Source organism: Nannobrachium achirus (genome assembly GCF_963921795.1).
Source record: "Nannobrachium achirus genome assembly, chromosome: 2".
NCBI classification, from domain to species: Eukaryota; Metazoa; Chordata; class Actinopteri; order Myctophiformes; family Myctophidae; genus Nannobrachium; species Nannobrachium achirus.
The window spans coordinates 1,961,580-1,985,343 of NC_137811.1; the positions used below are offsets into that span (position 1 = coordinate 1,961,580).

Sequence of the window (23,764 nt, forward strand, 5' to 3'; positions counted from 1 at the left end):
ATAGCAGCAACTTACAAAAGATAAACCTTACATAAAAAAACAAAACAGAAACTAAGTAGAAAAATAATAATCAAATCGATTAATTTCGATTTCAAAGAGTCAAGGCAAGAGAAATAATAACACACTTTAGGGCTTCATGCAAAAGCAAAATAAAATAAAATAGGGAAGCAGGTGCACTGTCCTATGGCGTTTGCCATTCGATTGTCTAACCCAGTGCAAGCATTTAGCAGTGGCATGCATGTAAATGAGATGCCATGACAGTCGAGAAATGAAAGGAATGTAGCCTCAACCAGTTTTTTTCCGAAGCCAAGTGTGTGTATGTGTGGTGTGTGTGTGTGTGTGTGTGTGTGTGTGTGTGTGTGTGCGTGCGTGCGTGCGTGCGTGCATGCGTGCGTGCGTGCGTGCGTGCGTGCGTGGGTGTGTGTGTGTGTAGCGCTGTGTGTGTGTGTGTGTGTGTGTGTGTGTGTGTGTGTGTGTGTGTGTGTGTGTGTGTGTGTGTGTGTGTGTGTGTGTGTGTGTGTGTGTGCGTGGGTGTGTGTGTGTGTGTGTGTGTAGCGCAGTATGTGTGTGTGTGTGTGTGTGTGTGTATGTGTGTGTGTGTGTGTGTGTGTGTGTGTGTGTGTAATAATACTTAACTATTTAAGATATTTATGTTATAAAATGAAGGGATAGGACCTAATAAGTTGCACAAACGTCTTCCTATCCTTTTCCAAATATGGACTATAATTTAAGGATGATGATATGATCATTTTGGGCCCTGTTCTTTTTAAAAAAAATCGAATTCTTCCATTTATTTTCTTATTTTAATATGTTCGAAATAAATGAATAAATGAAAAAAGTGAAAAAAGTGTGTGTGTCATGACATGGTCTTTGTCTTGAGACAGCTGGAGAGGAGCAGAGAGCAGCGAAAAGATCTACACATAGCCTTCATTGACCTCAGCAAAGCCTTTGATACCAGCAAATTGCACAATGGGATGAAAGCCAGAGTCCTCACAGGAGAACTCCAGTCAGAGTTCTTTGAGGTAAACGTTGGGGTGAAGCAAGGCTGTGTCTTGACACCTGTGCAATTCAATCTCTTCCTCTCTGCCGTCACCTCCTTCTTCCGCCGTGCCCTGGGAAACAAAGACGGCGTTCAACTACAATAAGTCTTTTTAATATCCGACGCCTCCAGGCCCATACCAAGACAAAGACCTGCCAAATCTGTGAGCTGCTGTATGCCGATGATTGCGCAATCTTAGTACACAGCCCAGAATCCACGCAGCATGCCCTCAACACAGTTTCCACTCTGTACCAGTCCTTTGGTCTTCAGGTCAACATCAAGAAAACTGAAGTCATGTCCCAACTCACAACCCAACCCTCTTCAACCCCCAGCTTCCATATAAACGGTGTCCCCATCAAAATAGTGGATCACTTCACCTACCTTGGCTCCACACTGTCCTCATGCTGGTCCCTTGACACTGAAATACACACCCGCATCAACAAAGCCTCATCAACCTGAAAACCGCAACCTGAAGGTCAGCACCAAGGTAGCAGTACATTGCTTTATGGTTATGGGTCAGAGACATGGACTCCATACAAGCGGCACTTCAAAACCTGGAGGCCTTTCACATAGATGCTGCCTTCAGAGGATTCTTGGCCTGTCCTGGGAAGACAGAGTCCCTTATGCAGAGATTCTGAACAGCTGTATGGAAGCAGCCGTGGCCAAAAAACACCTACGGTGGATAGGACACACCATCCGTATGCCTGACCATCGCCTGCCCCATCAAGTCCTCTACGGCCAACTACACAACGCAAAGCGTGCCGGCGGCGGACAAAAACGGCGCTACAAGGACTACACCAAAGAACTTTTGAACCGCACTGCCAACTTGAGACTCTGGCACTTGACCACTCAGCATGGCGGGTCACCTGTGCCAGGGCAGTCTCACAGATAAGCGACCACAACCAGCAAAAGGTTGGTCAGAAAGGCGTGCCCAGCGACATCAGAGGGGAGCCGGCGTTCCTCCAACAACCTGCGGACGAATGTGCGGCTCACGCATCGGCCTCGACAGCCACATCATGTGGCACCAACGACAACCCCGCTGACCCCCCCCCCCTCCCTTCCCTGCAGCAAGCGTCATCATCGCACACGATGGACAGCTAAGATAAGTGTGTGTGTGTGTGTGTGCGTGTGCGTGTGCGTGTGTGTGTGTGTGTGTGCGTGTGCGTGTGCGTGTGTGTGTGTGTGTGTGTGAAACTGTGTTTGACCAGTTTTTGAAAAAAATGTAATTAAATGAAAAAAGGTTGTGCCCTGATACGAGTAAGTCTAGATGAAGATTTGAATGGCTTAAATAGCAATGTAATAGCAACTGTCAGAGAAGATTTCGCCTGCGGGAGAGAGGCGGGCCATGAACGGGACTTGGCAACCTGACAGACGGTAGTTGGAAAGTACGAGGTGGGAAGTCAGGTTAGAAAACGAGTTACGCACATTTAAGATACATAAACCGAGAGCACACACAAGATTGAGCTTCAGTAACAATGTAAGTATGTTAAATTAAGAAAAGAAGCAATGTTCACTCATTCAATGCAGCTCAGTATTCTAAATGTATTTGTACACATTTTTAGGGCTGGGATGCGACTAAAACAATTAATCGAATTAATTACAGGCTTTGTAATTAATTAATCGCAATTAATCGCATTTTAATCGCATATTAATATTTGACCCGAGAAGCATTTTTTTTAAAGTAAAACACATTTTGTTGTATGAGTGAATCACCAAGTGAGTTTTTTAAATCTAAATTTCGCATCCACTGGGCCAAGCAAAGCGCTCTGATCGGCTACTTCTCCATTTGCGTTTGTTGTCTCTTCTTGGTTGGTGAATCGCTATGATCGGTATGCCCGAAACTGAAGGTTCTGTGGTGCAAAAACTAAGTGCGATTAAAATGCGTACATTTTTTTAATCGCATAAATTTTCTGTAATTAATTAATCGCAATTAATCAGTTAAAGTCCCAGCCCTACTAATTTTATATTGCATGTTGGTTTGGTCCTCGTGTCTGGTAAGGTACCTCTGTGTTTCATTCTCATTGCTGCCGTAACAGCCGTAAGTTGGATAACTCATTTCCAAATATTGGACTAAACTAATTAGAATAGCCATTGATCCATATAGGGTAGTTTAGATTTAGACGTTTAAATTTAAACCACATTTAGACGTCTAGATGGAGAGGTCAAATATACCGCATTTCAGCGTCTATATTTAGACCATGTTTTAAATATTTTAAATACTTTTTTAGTTGTTGTTTGAAAAAAAAAAAGATGGCATACGGTCAGGTGGTAAGTTACTTCAACGTTGTGGCATTGAATGAGGTACTTGTTTGGTCTTTCTCGTAGACCATGTAGAGCTAAGAACAATGTTGAAACTACCCCATTTGGGAATTTTCTGTTTTGCTTCATGTGAATCACTTTGCCCCACAAATGTGTTAAATCTACCTCAAATTAATTGTTGGACTGTTGTTGGTGTCAATCAGCATGCTTTGAGTCCATGTACTTACTGGACAAAGTACCATATCAGATTAAAGGCGAGGTTTAATATTATCAATGAGAATTGATATGTTATTATTCATATTCATGTCCCTCTCTTTCTCTCAGTTGGTTGAAGTCTGCCATCTAGTGGACACTGTGGATCTCTAAAACTACCATAAAACACATAACATGGTATGTTTACTTGAAACAGATTATCAAAATTAACGTAAGATCTAATGCACTGTAGATGTTCACTGAGACTGTAAACACTGACAAATGTCTTTCTTCACACCCAAAGCCTTAAGAGATTGAATGTTAACACCTTCTGTTTGTACCAGGAATCAACCGTGGCGACACCAAACACACCCAATAAAGGTAGGTGAGACAGACATACAGACAGACAGACAGACAGACAGACAGACAGACAGACAGACAGACAGACAGACAGACAGACAGACAGACAGACAGACAGACCCTGCAGCACAGGAGCCTCCATAAAGAGAGAAGTATAACACGGACACCTGCTGCTATAGGAGCCCTCCCGACTGAAGGCTCACTGAAAGTGAATGTCCCTAGACAGAATGTGATCTGTTTATGACATCAAATATGAATGTTAAACGACCTGATGTGCTTGAGCATCTGATCGGGAGAGGTAGAGTGTTTACGAGCACTAATAGTCAGGCAGGTTAGAGGCATTTGGGGGTAAAAGTGAGGAACCAGACCATTTGGGGGTAAAAGTGAGGAACCAGACCATTTTACATAATTCAAGGGTGCAGAAACTGAAAAACCTGGTTCCCAATCAGAATTTTGAGTTTTTGACCTTCTAATTGGCAGAACAAAGTGGCTGCCGAATTGTACATTTTGAACTATTTATTCAAGCAATATTTCTCTTTCAAAAAACTTTTCATCATTTTATCATATAATCAGGGTTTTGGCAGTTTTTGAGTTGCTTGATTCAGTTTAGATTTAGATATTTGATATTCATTTTATCAGACACGCCCCCTTCCTATACAAACCCATTGTAACTTCAAACTCCATTTTAACCATGATAGATTTAATGAAAACACCCGTCCTTTTTTTTACGGTGACTCCTGACGCCCTCCTAATATGTGAGCAGGTCGTGTTCTTTCGATAACTCCTTTCATTTATTTTCAATTTATTTATTTTTCATTTTCCCAAATAATTATTAAAAATAAACAAAACAAGTTATCGAAAAACACTGCCTGTCCGTGTTTTAGGAGGGCGTCAGGAGTCACCAGAAAAAAGGATGTGTGTTTTCATTGAATCTATCATGGTTAAAATGTTTTTGTATTTAACACATATGGTGCCAACCCCGAGTTTCCCGAGTTTGTATTGGTACTACCGCTGTGCCAACCCCGAGTTTCCCGAGTTTGGGCCGTTTTTTTTTTTAAAAAGTTTTTTTTTTTCAAATTTTTTTTTTGGACCTCCAGAAATGTATATTAGGCATGATCGCGATCTCGAAATTGCATGTTTAACCCCCATACCAACTCATTCTTTCAAACATGGCAGCCATGTTTGTTTACATCTGAAGAAAACATAATGGCTGATAAATCATGAATGCCTGAACGGATTTCCAAGCGGATTTTTTTGTTTGAAAGCTGTGAACAGCATCTACACACGTGGTGCATCATCTAGGCATGGGCGTGCACTTTTTACACAATTGCACAATTACATGGAAGTCTATGGTAACCATGGCAACGCGAGACATTGAAGAGAAAAAATCATTGCAACATAAGTGTTAAGTGAAATATCCCTTTTAAATAAAAATAAAACATTTTAACCATGATAGATTCAATGAAAACACCCATCCTTTTTTCTGGTGACTCCTGATGCCCTTCTAATACACGAACAGGCAGTGTTCTTTCGATAACCCTTTTAGTTTATTTTCTATAATTATTTGGGAAAATGAAAAAAAAAAATACAATTAAGAAATTATTAAAAATAAATGAAAAATGTATTAGGAGGGTGTCAGGACTCACCAGAAAAAAGGACAGGTGTTTTCATTAAATCTATCATGGTTAAGATGAAGTTTTAAGTTACAATGGGTTTGTATAGGAAGGGGCGTGTCTGATAAAATTAATATCAAATATCTAAATCAAAACTGAATCAAACAACTCAAAAACTGTCCCAAAAGCTTGATTAGACGATAAAATTACTAAAGGTTTTTTTAAAGTGAAATATCCCTTGAAGAAATAGTTTAAAATTGACATTTCGGCAGCTATTTTGTTATGCAAATTAGTAGGTCAAAAACTCAAAATGTTGCTTGGGAACCATTTTTTTCAGATTCAGCACCCTTGAATTGTGTAAAATAGGCTGGTTCCCAACTTTTACCCCAAAATGCCTCTAACAATCACATTTTCCAGAAATTCCACTAGAATATAACGTAAGTTAAGCGGGATTATTATTTATTTATCTATTATTATTATTATTATTATTACCCTTATTATTAATGTTTTGGGGGGGGGGGGGGGGGGTGCATGTTGATATCAAGGATGTGGCATATTAGCAAATTCATGAGAGTTGTTCCTGCATGCGTGGCATAGTGGTATTAATAGATCCTGGCATTGTAAATGAGGGCAAAGTTTGAGATCCCACAAAGTTAATTTAAGAACAGTTTGGGGGTGGGGACAATTGTTAGCATACAGTTTTATTGATCAGAGATGAGTTTTTTCCTAATAATTAAACCACACTTTGGAGGTGTGGAGTAGGTCTTGCCTGGGTTTCCGAGGCTATTAAGATTCTGATAGAAGCTTAGGGCTAACCGATTGTGATGACTCATTTAGTGTGTCATTCATGAGTTCTTGTTATGAAACTGAGATGGAGACTAGGACCAAAATGCAACAACTCAAATCGAGGAGACAAAGATACAACTGACAACACTACAGTATTGTTTTGATGACTGCATCCCCATGAAAAAACAATCGTCAATGACGGAGGCTTACAATGAAATAGCCACAAATTAGCTATTAGTTGTCAATATCTGTAAGTGTGTGTACAACCTAAAAAGACTGTATGTCATTAGTGGAAATATAAAACATTAACATCTGTGTACATCTTGTTAAAACATGCAGTGACACAGGCAGTTGACTGTACTGGAGTGTCAATAAGTGGGTTGGTTTTTGGTGGTGGTGTGTGTGTGTGTGTGTGTGTGTGTGTGTGTGTGTGTGTGTGTGTGTGTGTGTAATAGAAGAAGCTGGTGATGGTGATGATGGTGTTGATGAAGGTGCTGCAGTGGTGATTGATAATGGCTCTAGGATGTGCAAAGCAGGGTTTGCTGGCCAAGATGAACCTCGTGCTGTCTTCCCTTCCATCGTTGGACGACCCAGAAATCAGGTTCACAGCCACGCATGCAAGGATGCACACAAACGCACGCCTGCACGCACGCACGCACACACGCACACGCACACACACACACACACACACACACACACACACACACACACACACACACACACACACACACACACGCACCAGTTGTGATGGTGTTTACCTTGTTTCTCTCCTTAGGGGTGGCATGCGAAACACAGCTACGTAGGAGACGAGGCCCAGGCAAAGAGGAGGATCCTCAACCTCAAATATCCTATAAAACAAGGCATCATCACCAACTGGGATGACATGGAGAGGGTAGGAGCACTGAAACATGTGGTGACTAACCAGAACAACTAGATGCTGGTCACTATAACCACCAACACCACAACACATCCTGTAGACTGTAGAGGATCAATTGTTACCAAATTAACATAATGGACACTTTAGGAGTGAGCTCTGCAGAAGAGCGTATACATACGCATGACCCAAGTGCATTTGTTTTTGCTGCTACTCCTGCCAATTTTGTCCAAACCCCAAAGAAATTGGTACATATTATCTCTATATAGACATCCAGATGCATCTGTCAGATTTTTCTAACTCCTTTATTTTTAGATTTTTTACTATGACTTTTATAGTTTGTTTACACATAATGCCACAAGCATTGCCGGACCCATCAAATACATTGTGAGCGCAAACTCCTAGTAGGCCAAGGAAGAACCTCCATCCAAAAGTATTCACATTGTCCTGGTATAGCACCACCATCACGCACGGATAGAGGATTCTATTTCATTGTTGACCATTCACCATGGTAACGTGGCTGCAGCGAGGCTGTATGCAAGCATATGCGAGGCATGACATCACGTGTTGTCGTTCTTGTGTTTCTGTTGTTCACACGGTGACGCGAGGGGAGAGGGGAATCAGCTTACCCACCCAAAACTCCGCTCTCAGATCGTTCCGTTTTTAACCCCCGACTTGTCGTCTGACAGTACCTTAAAGACAACATCCATTGCAAGTTGCTGTACTGTACTACTCTCCTCAGAATCGCACTCCTGATGATAAATGAGGAGATCCTGCCCCAAAATCTTGTTCTTTGGTTGATTTTCAGGATAAATTTTGTTTTTTCAGCATAAAGGTTGTCCAAAACTCAACCCAAATTTGTAATCTATTTCTTCCTTTGATTGGCTCAGTAGCAGATTAGAACCGGAAAGACATATGCAGTTTCCACACAAAGGAGTCACTAATAAGCCAACAAAATGAACCTATGGGAAACAGGTGGGTGCTCACGTGATGCAGTGGTAAAGTGTCTGCCCACCACTGTGAATGTTGTGGATTCAAATCCACCGTGGTGGGTCATTAAATTTCATGAGAAAATTAGGAATAATTGCAACTTTAGAATAATATATTTTCCAGTACGGGTAGTGGGCAGCATGACTTGATGCAATGAAAGTTATTGATAAACTATTGACAAAGGTAACATGTCCTTAGGTTGAACACCCTTTGGTCTAACCTTACCCCCTAACCTTAACCCTAATCCTAACCTCAGTAAAACTATGCCTAAACCTAACCCTAACCCTAACCTCAGTAACCGTGACGCTGGTGAGTAGCTAACCTGCCGACGCTGGTGAGTAGCTAACCTGCCGACGCTGTTCGACCCAACGGGAGTTCGACCTATGGGGCAGTCCCCTTAACAAACACTTAACAACATATATTTAACAAGTATTTATAACTCATAAACACATACAATTGTAGCTTTTTTAATAGTTACACCTACTGTGTGAAACCTCTTTACTCCGTGTAGATCTGGCACCACATCTTCAATGAGCTTCGTGTTTGCCCTGAGGATCATCCAGTTCTGCTGTCTGACATTCCTTTCAACCCGAAGGCCAAAAGGGAGAAAATGGCAGAGGTGAGGGTCAAACACTGTCTCCTTCATTCACACATGGGTGTCTTTTGGGGTTCCAGGGGATGGAAATTAATGGTAATTTGTATGGCCCGACCCAGACCGTACAATTAATGGTAATTCTTTTTTGTTTTTCATTATCCAGATCATTTTTGAGATCTTCAACGTCCCTGCCATGTTTGTTACCATCCAGCAACAGCTGGCTCTGTACGCTTTTAATCGGACCAATGGTAAGAGGAAGACTACTCTGTTAAACCTCAGCGTTAACTCAGAGAGAGTAGGCTACACATCTGTACACTCTTTTTACTGAGTACTGGACTGCTTAACCCCTCCAAGCAGGGGACACCTGTCACTCTCACCCCCGATAGTCAGCAGGTGCTTTGAGAGGCTTGTGAGAGACTAAATAGGCTCCACGCTACCTGCCTTGCTAGATCTGTGGCACTTTGCATGTTGTCTAAACAGATCCACTGACTCGCTATGAAATAGCCATGGCTCTTCACACCGTCCTCACACACAAATACATACGGATATGTTATTCATAGACTTCAGTGTGGCATCCAACACCATAGTCCCCGAAAACCATGGGAGAAAACCTCAAAGCTGCAGAGCTGCACCCAAGCAGGCCTCTCCTCTACTCCCTGTACACACATGACTGCACAGCTACACACAACTCCATCTTCATCATCGAGTATGCAAACAACAGGTGGGGTTGTCACCAATGATGAGTCTGCCTGCATAGATGAGATAAACTCATTGGCACTGAACCTGCTGTTCTTTTCCACGTTCTGACAACCTTCTGTACATACCTGCTGCTTTTTTTTTATTTTGCTATGTGTAGATCCTTTTCAGTTTTTCCTTATTCCGATTCCCCCCACGGATTTACACCTGTAAACCTGTGATGTGACATTAAAGGGATATTTCACTTTAAAAAAAAAAAAAAAAAAAAAAAAACTTTTGATCATTTTATCGTCTAATCAGGCTTTTATGAACACCCTGACCTGAACAGATTTTAATTTGCTTTATTCAATATTTAGATATTTGATGTACATGTTATCAGGCCCTCCTCCTCCAGGACCTTTCCCCATACACACCGATTGTAACTTCAAACTCCATTTTAACCATGATAGATTCATTAAAAACACCCATTATTTTTTCTGGTGACTCATAATGCCACCCTAATACGTGAGCAGGCTGTTTTTTCATAACTTTTTTCAATTATCTTACTTTGTTAGCCTGGCCGTACTTGCCCGTACTTGTCCGGACCACCCAGTGCGCCAGCACGTACATTCCCGGACTTTTGATATAAATGATAATTATCAAAAAAAAAAAATGATCGGCCGTTCTTCTCTGTGTCTTTTTGGAGCCATCTGAAACGGTTAACATCCTCTCTCAATCATTTTCTGGACGTGGGTGTGCTACTCGTAGCATCCAGCAGGCCGCGCCGTTCACTTACTAACTAGCTGGATGGTTGGCTCTGGAGCCACTCCTCCACTCCACGGTGTTGAAAATCAACAAGAAGCAGAAACAACATGGCTGGATTACAAGCGTTTATGTTTCTGTTCGTGGATCGCGGTCTCAATCACGCTCGGGCGCTGCTTCCCTATCGCTCCTTTCCCTGCTTCGCCGCACGGAAACGAATGGAAGAGGTCTCCCCGCCGCGTCCTCAAAGTAAGAACGTCGGCCTCTCCAGGATGAATATACACGCTGTACCGAGCACTCCATTACGTGTTGTTATCATGTGGGCTTTGTTTTTTTAAAACATGTTTGTAAATAAATAGCTTATTTCTTCGGCAGTACCTCTGTTCAGGGGGTTCTGCCGCGGCTACCAAAGTGTTCTTAATAAGTTTTTTTATTGTATTATTTTTTTTTCCATTTTCCCCCAAAAAACTATTACAAATAATTGAAAACAGTTATTGAAAAAACACGGCCTGCTAACGTATTAGGAGGGTATTATGAGTAATAGGTGTAGGAATAATAGGTGTTTTTAATGAATCTATCATGGTTAAAATGGAGTTTGAAGTTACAATGGGTGTGTATGGGGAAAGGTCCTGGATAATTAGGGAATTTTTGTTTGGACCATCTGTGAAAAAAAATTACTACCAAGCTTTCTTCACCAACGTGTTCTTATAGGTGTCTAGAATCACCTCTCAATTAATTCAAACCCAAGTCCTCTGGGAAAATCCTGGAGAGCCAATCAAAGTTAAGGGGCCCAGATGGCTTGGGTGAAAAATATATATATACAAAAAAAAAAGAGAGAGAGATACTGTTCCACCGAAACAGTGTGGGCTCACTTGTAAAAGAAAATGTTTTAAAAAGAAATAAAATAGTCTTGTGGTCTTGTGGCTCAGAGTATGTGATTCTGCCATGAACTCACTGTTCATAGCAGTATCTTGGCCCAAGATCAGTGTCTCTTGGCCTGAAATCTGTGGTGCTGGGGTCTCCTGACCAACACTTGGTGATTCTGAAATCTCCTGGTCCATTGTTGAATATATTATAATACATACATACATACATACATATATATATATATATATATATATATATATATATATATATAGCTAGTAACTACGACTATACAAAACAATAATAAATGCAGATTTAAAACAGTACTTATTTTAAACTCTTGTTTGATGTCATTATGACATCATATCATATCAACATATTAGGAGTATGTGGCAAAAATATACGGCAGAACTATTATATATTTCCCCCAAAAGGTGACGTGTTAATTGTCATATGAAGCTCAACCAATACTCCAGCTAACACCACTCCCAGATTTTCCACACCTCAATTACACCTCATTGGCTAAGGGCCCTGCCTTTATACTGTCTGCGACAGAACTCAAATACAATCATGCCACCTCATTGGCTAGTGGCTCTGCCTTTCTACTGTCTGCTGTGAAAAATGCCAACTGTCTGCGGCGGAAATATGCAGCGGAACTCACTCTATAAATAATGAGGATAACATAGTGTTCTCGCCTTCGGCGAGCCCACAATAATAATAATAAATATAGCTGCAAGCAGCGATAAAGTGGCCAAGGCAGTAAAAGCAGGAAAGCAGAAAAGCATAAAGGGAAAGCAAAGAAGAAATCAAAGAAAAACTAGAAGCAGTGTTCTTCCGAACAGGTCTCCGGCAGGTTTGGTTGGTTTTTTTTTTGGCCCTAGTGGTGACTCCAGGCCAAAGTGAAAAGGGTGCCACGTGTTCTTGGGCCTTTCACGGCAATCGGACGCTGCATGCGGGATTTGAGGCATTTTGTTCAATTTTTTATTTTTTTTTGCTAAAGTTGTCCCGCTGGTGGCGCTATAACAGGCCAATGTGAGAAGGGTGTCATCTGTTCCTTGGCCTAGTGGGAATGTGTGTGCAAAATCTCACACACATAGCAGGCTGCGTTCATGATTTGATTTGAGACATTTTGTTCAAAAAGGAGCAATCCTGCAAACCTTGGAATTCAATGTTAGCCAATTAGATAAAATATGATATCGGACAAATCCGTCATGATTACATCACTGTAGAGATACTGTGTACTGATTTGTGTGATTTTCGGATAAAATCGATTTGTGTGATTTTCGGATAAAATCTGAAGGAGTAATATCGAAGAATGTGTTTTACATACTGTAAGTCAGCCTTCTGGTGGTGCTATAAATGGCAGATGTGAAAAATGCAGGGCACATGTTTTTCCTTGGCCTCTGGGAAGTGGGCATACAAAGTTTTACACTAATCGGTGGTTATAGGTAAAAGCACAAATTGGCCTCTACACAACATGTATGAAAAAGACTGTATATGCAACAGACATAAAATACTGCTCACCTGGAAAGGTTATGATGTTGTACATAGTAAGTAAGCCTTGCAGAGCCATGAGGCCCATATGACTGGGCCGAGCCATGAGGCTCATAGGGCAGGAGCCCATCTCCTGTTTCTGTAGCATGACGCTAGTATGTCGCAGGGACTTACCCCCAATCCAACCCCTTGATGCTGAGTGCCAAGCAGGGAGGCACTGGGTCCCATTTTTCTTTGGTATGACCCGACCGGGGTTTGAACCCGCATCTCCCAGTCTCAGGGCAGACACTCAAACCACTAGGCCACTGAGTACATGATATCATTGTAATCCTTGGCCATCACAACATAGGTGTAGACATCACATAGTTTGTATTATAATGCTTGGTTCAGGAGTTATGAGGCAAAATACCTTTAGTAATGGCGGATATTAAAATACGCATCAAGGAGGGGCTTCGGTCAGTACTGTGCACATCTCTTCAAAGTTGAGTGAGGCTCTTCGAAGGACTTTCTTCAGGCAGGTTTTTACTGATCGGACAAGTCTCTCCCAGAATCCACCCCACCAGGCTGCTCGCTCTGCGATGAACTTCCAGGTGATGCCCTTTTCTGAGAAGAACTCTAGTAGCTGGGGTTCTTTAATAGCTTTCCAAAGCTCCTTGAGGTCCTGATCAGTCTCTTGAATGTTCTGGCATTGTCTGAGTAGATTATTTTGCATAATCCTCTTCTCGCGATGAATCTTTTCAGCGCTAGCAGGAATGTCTCTGTTTTTTTTTTTGTTTTTTTTGGACGGGACAGTGTATATTAACACATCTGCCGCCCAGCCCGTTTATAAACGTTCTATTTTACCCAGCTATTTACCGCCCAGCCCGTTTATAAACGTTCTATAGTCTTTTCATTGTTTTACAATTGATGGTGCTCCGGTGCTGCCTGTGACTTAATACAGTAGGGCAACATCAAAGGGAACCAGGTCATTCACGTGAATGAAGAAAAAAGGTCAAAAAACTGCATTGAAATACATGTTATCAGGCAATCCAAATACAAGAGAGAGAGAGGGAGAAAAGTCTGCAGCTGTTTTAGACGCGACAAGCCAGGCTAGCCAGCTAGCCAGCTGAGGAGAAAAAAGAAAGAAAAAAAAAGATCGGTTGGGTGGCTCGGTTGAGATTTGAATATAGGATATTTATAGTTAGAGTTAGAGTTTAGATAGTTGATTGATAGCCTAGAGATGACAGTAGAATTCGTTTAGATTTGAGTGTATTTAGGTGAAGACACTCTGTATTTATAGTGGGAGAGGAGGAGTGAGTGTGTAGAACGCGCACACACACAGGGGTGTCACAAGGGGGGAGTGCGAGTGGAAACCCTACACTACTAGGGCCCAAGGTGGAGGGGACATAATTATTTTATACTTTAGCTATTGAAAAATAGCAGATCTACAAGCTCACAGCGCGGCACTCTGCGAGCTTGTACATCTGCTATTTTTGAAATCCCCCCTATGAAGAACAATCATGGGGGTCCCGCAGTGAATCCTTGTGGCCAGGGCCCAGATTTTGGTGCGACACCCCTGGCCACACGCAGCAAAACAACATCCATCCATACGACACGACACACAATGAAAAAAACGGAAAAAACCAGGGTCCTACCTGATACACTGTCACCTCCTCCCCCCCAGTGCACTCCTGGCTCGTAAAGATATTCCATTGATAAACAAACAGTCTGCTGGCTCGTAAAACTATAATCCATGTGGCTAAACAACAGTAAGGAAAATGATCCAATGGTCCAGCAAACTTTTCTCTGCATCGATCTGAGTTTCCGTTAGCTAAGAAATCACGTGACATAACACAGGCAGGGGCGTCAATTGGGTATGGCAGGGGTATGCAGCTGCCAATGCCATACCTTGGCTACAGGGGGAAATAATAAAAATGTACTTTTCATCGTGCCTGCACGAGGGCACGCGTGCAAGACACCAGTCATGTTGCCATACCTTAGCTTGTTCTGAACTGACGCCACTGAACACAGGTGTTCCACAGGGGCGCGTGCGTGCTCGCGCATGTGGATGTGCGCGCGCATGTGGGGTGTGTGTGTGTGTGTGTGTGTGTGTGTGTGTGTGCGCGTGTGTTTGTGTGTGTGCCTGAAATGTCATAGGAGGAGCTCAGGGTGGTCCTTGTGCTTCGTGACGTTCGCGCGTGCGCGTGCATGCGCATGCATGTGTGTGAGTGTGTGCGTGTGTGTTGAGACTGAGTACACAGTGCCACAGTGCCAATTATTGGCTTGAAACAACAAAATCAACCCAATAAGAGACTTATTCATGTTATTTCATAAAAAGCCTTTTTTCTAGCCTTTTTAAACAAATTAGGCCATTTGGGGCAGGCGCAGTAGTCGAGAGACAGCCGCTGATACGAACGACCTACGGCCTGGTCGCGACCTAGGCCACGACCTGGAGGTCGTAGGTCCCGGTTCTGGAGGTCGTAGTTCGCGGTACATACTTGTTAGGTCGCGGCCGGTCTAGTTTCGCGACCCCCGGCCGTGGTTGCGCCACCTCGGTCGTCCCCGGGCCGTTGTTGCGCGATCGGGCCGTTGTTCAGCGACCTGGGAAGTCCGCGGTCGTATTTAAAAGGTCTTTTTGCAGAATATTCTAGAGCAGCAGCGCTATTCAACCTTTTGAAGCTTGTGATTGGCTGAACCCGAGGTAGGAAGCGCTCCATTGTAGTCACTTGGACCGCGCGAGGTGCACCAAAACCTATCCTTAACCCTAACCCCAACTCTAACTCTAACCCTAACCTTAACCCTAACCCCAACTCTAACCCTAACCCTAACCCTAACCCTAACCTGCCGACACTGAGTAGCTAACCTGCCGACGCTGTTGAAAACGAGCGCTCCTTCCCTTAGCAAGCGTAGAGTTTCTAAACTCGCGTCCCTTCCCTTAGCAAGCGTAGAGTTTCGATCGCGGCGCTCCTTCCCTTAGCAAGCGTAGAGTTTCTAAACTCGCGTCCCTTCCCTTAGCAAGCGTAGAGTTTCGATCGCGGACTTCCCAGGTCGCTGAATTACGACCGAGATCGCGCAAAACCTCCAGAACCGGGACCTACGACCTCCAAGTCGTGGCCTAAGTCGCGACCAGGCCGTAGGTCGTTTGTATCAGCGGCTCTTGCTGCAGTAGTCGCTAATAAATTCATTGAAAAATCATCATGGAACATAAAACTCTTGTTTATTTTTTTTTATAAAGTATAGATTTTAATCTTTCCATCGGTATACTCAATTTGTTCATAGACATAGAAACAAATTTTCAAAATATTACATTACAAATGAGTCAAAATGCTCCAAAACCCTGACATGTTTTGGAAGAGTTTAATAAAAAACGTGGGGCAGGCAATGTGTTAATGGACACTACATAAAGCAATGTAAATATACCGGACTTAGCAAGAATGCTAAATTCAATCCATAGTCCCCACATGAAACACAAAACAAAACATATACCAACAACAACAAACTTACATCAAGAGAAAACCCCTAAAACACATACATATAAGCACTATACTATTTCATCAGTAAGAACTCTACATTCGTAAAAAAAAAACTGATTAAAATCTATACTATACATACATGTGCTATACTATTAAGACTATTTAGACTATACGTGGTCACACGATTGATTGTCAAGTAACCATTTTTTTAGGTTAAACTTGAAGGATGGAAATGACAGTCTCTTATTAATAAAGGTAGGTCATTCCAGATTGAACAGCCCTGGACTGAAAGGGTGTTTTTTCCAAAAGTGGTTGCCCGATGTGGCACTTCGCAGTCTCCTCTCGCGATTGCCCTTGTATTGAGTCCTCTATCGGGCTTCCTTTTGATGAATTAGAGGTGGGCATAGGCCATTTAGGGTCTTATACTGTATATGTTACTAGCCTGTTTAAATCTATCTATAAATGCGAGAAGTCTCTGCGTGTGTATCTGTCTGTCTGTCTGTAATCCGCGTATCTCGAGAACCGTTCGTCCCACCGGCTTCAGATTCGGCACGCGCGTTCCCCGCCGCGGCACGGAGTGCAGTGCCGGGTCTCGACCCGACCCGACGCGCGGTTTTCCCGAACCGGCGAGAAACGTTCGGAATCTCCTTATGCGGGGTTGATTGTTGACATCAGGCTGTTCCGGAGGAAATCGGCGAAAGCTCTGACTCATTGTGACATCACTTCATAAAAGGCTCTGACATCACGTACGCCACATGAGTCAACAAAAAATCTTTGTGAGTGTGTATGTATGTATGTAATCCGCGTATCTCGAGAACCGTTCGTCCCACGGGCACGCGCGTTCTCCATATATGGGCATAAAATGAATGCCCCCATATATGGGCATAAAATGGATTGCAGACAGACAGATACAGATATCTCCATATATGGACATAAATGGACAGAGGCAAACAGATGGTCAAAGATCTCCATATATGGGCATAAAATGGACGCAGACAGACAGATACAGATATCTCCATATATGGGCATAAATGGACACAGGCAAACAGATGTTCAAAACGGGTCCTATGACAACAGGTATAATGAGGTTTGCATTAAAGGGGGAACCGGCACTGTGTCTGCAACACAGTTGGAGGCACAGACAGATACTCCATATATGGGCATAAAATGGACGCAGATAGACAGATATCTCCATAACTGCAGTGATCTCCATATATGGACATAAAATGGACGCCGACAGACAGACAGACAGATACAGATATCTCCATATATGGGCATAAATGGACACAGGCAGACAGATGGTCAAAACGGGTCCTAAAGGGCGGGGCATTCATTCCCTATTTACATTGTTCCGAGTTGGCCAGGTCGCCGACTAGACGCTGGGCCGCCCTTCGGGCGGCCCAGCTTCTAGTACCTTAAAATTAGCAAAACTCAAGAAACGGTACCTCTGAAGAATATTACAATGGTGATATGAGTAGGGTTTCCTAGCGAACACCTTGAGTGCACTCTTATATAGTTGTTCAATGGGTTTAAGAGTTGTTATACCTGTGCAAGACCATTTTGTTAAGCAGTACTCAAATTGTGATAAAATCATGCATTGGAGATATGTTTTAGCAGCACTAGCTGTCAAGAAGGATCTGATTTGTTTAAAGTTTTGAAGGTTGAACTTAATTGTGTTTGCAACCTTTTTTACATGTTTTTTAAAGGTTAGGGTTGAGTCTAGTATGACCCCGAGGTACTTGAACTCTGACACAAGTTCAAGTTCCTCCACACCCAGAAGCACATTTGATGACTCCATCACGACTGGTCTTTTGGAAAAAGCCATGCAGACGTTCTTTTTAGCGTTCAGGAGCAGGCATGAATCTGTAAGTCAGCCCTGAACGCTAGTCAGAACAGAAGTTAAAACCACTGACACCTCTGCAAAGCTTTTGCCATGGGTTAGTATGACAGCATCGTCTGCATACATCTGTACAGTATGTGTACATCTTTACAAACATCAGGTAGGTCGTTTATAAACAGAGAAAACAGAATTGGTCCTAGTATTGATCCCTGGGGGACACCAACCGAGCAAGTGTGATAAGGAGACTTAATACCGTTTATACTTACACACTGTTTTCTACTTGATAGGTATGATGTGAACCATTTGATGGCCTCTGGGGAAAAGTTAAAGTGTGTTAGTTTGGACAAGAGGACTTGATGGCTAACGGAGTAAAATGTCTTCTTAAAGTCTAAAAAACTGCCATTGCGCAGGGGGCTTTGTCCAAGGCACACTTTAACTTTTCGATGAATAAGCAATTTGCTGTTTCAGTGGAGTGGAAAGCTCGAAACCCAAACTGCATAGGATGCAGAGGGGTGTGGCCTTTGTCTAGGTGTTTAACAATAGACTTGACGATCCACTTTTCAGCCACTTTGACAGGTAATATGCTTATGGGTCTTTTGATTGATTGATTGATTTATTTATTGACAAATATATGCACAAAACAAAGCAGTGTACAAATAAAACATCAAAAGGATAGACACAAGAAAGCTAAAAGCTTATTTCCATCATGGTCCTCTTGGAGCTTCTTCTAGTTGAGTACCTGTGTACTGTACTGACCTTGAGAAAATATTTGTGTAGGTATTTAGGTGCAGCATTATTTACAATCCTATGCACCATACACATTTTTATTTAAGGCTGTTAAAATGGGCCGGTAAAAGATGTGTTCTGGGATGTAATTTGAGGATCAATTTAACTAATTTGTTTTGCGAGGTCTGAAGCTTTTTCTTGAGGATCATTGGGATGTTAGAGTACCAGGATGTGCATGCATAGTCAAAGTGACATTGCACCAATGCCCCTGCCAATATTATTAACGCATTTCTGTCTATGAAGGGTGATATTCGGGCAAGAAATGTTATCCTCTGATTTACTTTCAGGATAACTTTCAGTGCCATGCTCTCTCCAGATAAACTGTTGTTCAGGATACATCCTAAATAAGTAACTTCTTGCTTATCTGTGATTATAGTGTTACCAACAGCTATCTTGAGCCCAGGAGATTTATTTAAATTAGGTCTGAACCCAAAAAGGATTGCCTCTGTTTTGCCTAAGTGGAGTGACAGTCTGTTGTCTTCTAACCAGGTACTGACTTTGGTTAGTTCCGTACTTAGTTTCCTTTCTACCATTAATTTATCTTTGTGTGAGACTAAGAGGGCTGAATCATCCGCGAAAACGAACGGATTACAGTCGCAGGCAGACTTCATGTCATTTATATATAACAGAAAAAAAGAGAGGGCCTAGAATGCTGCCTTGCGGGACCCCGCATGTTAATAGTTGTGGTGAGGACACTGTGCCATTTACTCTAACCACTTGATCTCTATTTTCCAGGTAAGACCTTACCCATTTGATAGCTGTGGTGTTGAAGCCTAAAGCCCCAAGCTTTCTCAGTAGAATGCTGTGGTTTACAGTATCGAACGCTTTCTGTAAGTCCAGCATGACCATGCCACAGTACTTACCCAAATCCACTTCTTTTTTTATATAATCTGTAAGATATAATAGACAGGTGTCTGTTGAATGCGATTTCCTGAAACCGGATTGAAATTCGTATAGTAACTTGTGTGATGTTGAATAATTTTCTATTTGTTTGTAAATTAGTTTTTCAAATACCTTTGATAGTGTGCATAGGATGGAAACAGGGCGGTAGTTACCTGGCAGTAATTTGCTTCCCTTTTTGTACAATGGAGTTATTGTTGCCGATTTGAATTCCTGTGGGAAAAGACCTTGATTAATGGACAGGTTTATTATATGGGTTATGCAGGAAGTGATGACTTCTGCTGCGTCTCTTAAATATCTAGCTGGGATATTGTCGTGACCTGTTGCTTTGGAAGGATTTAGGGTTTTTAGCTTTTGCAGCACTTCTCCCCCTGTTACTTCCCTGAGGGAGAAGGCTTCCTGCTTAACTCCCTTTTCTTTATAAAAACTCTTAATATGAGCCTCACTGTAGCACCCTGACTGGGCTGGCAGTGCGCTGACTAGTGAATCGGCTATAGTTGTAAAGTAGGTGTTTAGACTATTGGCTACCTCCATTTTATCAGATATAATTCTTCCTCCTATGTCCAGGTTTAGATTGTGCATTTTGGTTTTTAATGTCTTATTACATCCTAACTGTCCCAATGATTTCCATAATTTCTGAGGGTTATTTTTGTTTTCTGTAATCTGTTGGTTGAAAAAGTATTTTTGTTGGACCTCGTTTCTATGTTTTTTATATTCAACAAACAGGGTCTCATCCTTGGATTTCCTGTATTTTCTAAATGTCGCATCTCTTGATTTTATGACTTTTAAAATATCTGTATTAAACCATGGCTCAGTTCTAGCTTTAATCCTTACAGTTTTTACCGGAGCATGTTTGTCAATAATCGATAAAAAGGTTGTTTTGAAACGGTCCAGGGCCTTGTCCACTTCTGTACATTTAAGAACCAGAGACCAGTCCAGGTTCCCCAGAGAGGAGGATAGAGCCTCACTACTGTAATGCTTTTGAGATCTAATAGTAATTGTATTATGATAATTTAATACTAATTTGTGAAGCTTATGTGTACAGTATATAATCGAGTGATCGCTTATTCCACAGTGTATAACTCCACTTTTTGACATTTTTGAATTATCTGTTGTTAGAATTAAATCAATAATGGTGGTGGTACTAACCCTAGTGCACTTGTCAATGTGTTGATGAAAGCTGAATAGGTGGCAAAAAATTCTAAAAGCTTTGTAAGTTGTGCAATGTTTATTTAAAATATTGGTATTTACGTCACCAAGAATCAGAACCTCAGAGTTGATAAAATCTACTGAGTTTGTGCATATCTCTTCTAAGAGGTCATAACAATTATTTTGGTCAGGGGGTCTGTAGCAGGCTCCAATTAAAATAGGTTTAGAGTGTGGTAACAAAATATCTAGCCACACAGCCTCAATCAACTCATGGTCAAGGTCTGGTCTAATGTTAAAAGCTATATCTGCCCTAAGGTAGACACAGACTCCTCCTCTGTTACGATTTCTGTCTTTTCGAATTACTGTATAATTTTCTATTTCTATTTCTGTGTTACTGATGGAAGAATCTAGCATTGTTTCGGTAAAGCATAAAATTCCAACCCTTTGTTGTATAAACAATAATTTAACCCTTAAGTGCTGTTCGGGTCATTTTGACCCGTTTTACATTTTCATTTGGAAAAAAAAGGTAGAAGTTGAAAATGTTTCCACTTGAAACTCACTGGCCTTAAAGATTCTTCTGAGATGAACATGTAAAAAAAAATATTTTTCCACTACACCCATGCTACACCCCCCTCATATTTTTTGAACCTTAAGTGCTGTTCGGGTCATTTTGACCCGGAAGCACAGAAATACACTGTATATTGCCAAAACACAGATACACAGTCACCCCCACTTCTAACACCCCCCTTCCGAAGCCCCATTCTGAACCCTCCCCCCCTTCCTATAAGCATGAGCAATATTGCCCAGTATTAAATGAAGTAGTTTTTTTTACATGGATTCCAGCTAAATCAGTAAAAACGCCTAGCTCTTTCAGTGTTTAATGTGATATAGCAAAGCAGAAATGCAAACATTTACCATATATATCATATGAATTGTTTGGTATTGAGTCAAAGTCAATGTATCATGATGATTTGTTAAGTTAAAATTTATATTAGTGTTGTTTTTTTTAAACCAAATATCCACCGGGTCAAAATGACCCGAACAGAACGAAGGTGTAGTGAATCTGAACAGAACTTAAGGGTTAATTTGTGCGATTCTGGGATAAAGACTTCTAATGTTGAGGTGAGCTATATGCAGTCCTTTAGCTGAAAATATCCTGTTAAGGTCCTGAATGTCAGATTCAGTGGAACTTAATTGGTTATTTGTATCAGTAATTTGATCATTAATAGCGGGCTGTTGGTGCAATTTGGCATCCGGGCCACTAGGGGAGCTAGAAACATAGGGTTGTATTGGTTGTGAAACAACAGAGCAAGAGGGGGTTGGGCTCACAGACATATAAAGCTAGACGCCTCCTTCGGCTAGGGGGCGTATGCATCTAGCAACCAAGGGAATCTTCGTCACTTCCGTGTTCATTGCTTCCGCGTGCGTCACACATACGGAAGTCAGTAAGCCAATCAGAGGCAGGTGGGGGCTGGTCTTTACGTATGCAGCCTATAAGCTGAGCAGCGCAACATCGGAACTGGCTCTGTTGAATTGAATTGTGGTCCTTGGATAAGTCACGGAAAAGACACGCTGTGATTGGCCAGTAGTCACTTTGACTGACAGCGTTCCCTTGGTTTTTTTAGGAAGTCCGGTCTAGAACTTTTGCACATCGCTCCAATTAACTGCAGAGGCGAACGAGGCATCTAGCTCTTTATATCTGTGGTTGGGCTCGCTTTGCTGTAACAGTCAACTACTTTCACGTGCGGCGATACTTTCGCATGTGGGTTAAAGTTTTGCAGCTTGTTGCATGTTGTCGGCCAACATGCTACTCCTTATGCTGCTTGGATGAATTCCATCGCGCAGGTAAAAGGACGAGTGGTTCCAAAAAAGGTTAAAATTGTCTATAAAAACACGTTTGTTGGCGCTACAGTAGGACATAAGCCAGGAATGTAAACTAAGGGTACGGGAGAAGCGCCCCACTCCACGGCCCAGTGTGGGAATCAGGCCGGAGATGAGGATCGATTTCCCGGTGCTCTTAAGCTGATCGACCAAGTGGATATAGTCAGCTTTTGTGATTTCTGACTGTTCTTGGGAAATATCATTACAGCCTATGTGGACAATAGTTTTGTTCACGGTTGCCGGGAGAGAAGACAACAGACCGGGGAGCTTGTTTGTAATGTCGGAGATTTTGGCTCCTGGTAAGCAGCGTGTGATCGCATTTGGAAAACTAATGTTTCTCACAATCGAATCTCCGACTATCAATATGGAGGGATTACGAGGGGAAGGCAATTTTGGAGGGCCAGTCCTGGTGGTCGTGTGGCTTGCTGTGGAAGCCTTCTCCTCCTGTGATGAAGAACTAATGGCTGGGGGTGGAATACGGACCCCGGACCGACTGCTTACAGCCTGCTTCAGCAATCTACGACGGGCCTGGGACGAAGGGGTCGTTTTTTGCTGGAGGCTTTCAGGAGCCGGGCCACGCGTTTTGGACAGGGGGGCAGGGTGAGAACGGTTAGGCGCTCGGGCCACTGGGGGCCCCGGGTTCTCCGGTTCGGGGAGTGGGGGGAAATCCTGCATGTCCAAAACGGAATATTTATTGCTTGTGCTGACTGGGGGGACTTGAGGTAAGAAAGAATGGACTCGGCGTTTCATACTATGTTTGCCCCGAATGGATTTCCTCCATGTGATGGGAGTGGAGCTAACTTGACGACGGATTTTGGGCTTTGCACCTTGTTTAATAAAGTGTTCAGCCGCCTCCTGCATGAGGACAGTGGAGTCCAACTCTCGCTCAGCCGAAGGGGACCCTGCGCGTTCCGCATACACTGCAGGGACCGTCTCGTCCAGCTCGGGTGCATCAGACTTTGTTGCCATGGGTTGACCCACGACTACCTCAGGAGCCGAGGTATCAGGACCGGGGGCTGAAGTGGTGTCCTCATGGCATGATGTGGAAATAAAGGAGTCGATGGTCGCTTCATCATCTCTGATTTGGTATAACCTGGATATTCTCGCCTCCAGTTCGGACACCTTCCTGGACAAGCGAAGACAGCTGTCACATCCAGGTGGCGAGGTAAGTTCTGGTTTCATGTTGGTGGTTTCGGCGTAGGCCCAAAGACTGGGCCTACTGAGTTGGATCAGCCTCCGACAGTCCCGTTGGT

General features: G+C 42.6%; 1 protein-coding gene across 1 annotated transcript in view; it reads left to right on the top strand.

Moving 5' to 3' along the window:
• Positions 1-863: 863 nt before the first annotated feature.
• The window catches only part of LOC308308562 (actin, plasmodial isoform-like), a gene marked incomplete at both ends in the record, with an annotated part of 39,867 nt that continues 16,966 nt past the window's right edge, over positions 864-23,764 (top strand). Inside the window, 6 exons of the mRNA XM_080753979.1 lie at positions 864-1,022; positions 7,025-7,141; positions 8,625-8,732; positions 8,872-9,003; positions 9,296-9,429; positions 23,625-23,676. Of these exons, the coding sequence (XP_080610105.1) occupies positions 864-1,022; positions 7,025-7,141; positions 8,625-8,732; positions 8,872-9,003; positions 9,296-9,429; positions 23,625-23,676 (702 nt within the window). The remainder of the gene's footprint in view (positions 1,023-7,024; positions 7,142-8,624; positions 8,733-8,871; positions 9,004-9,295; positions 9,430-23,624; positions 23,677-23,764) is intronic.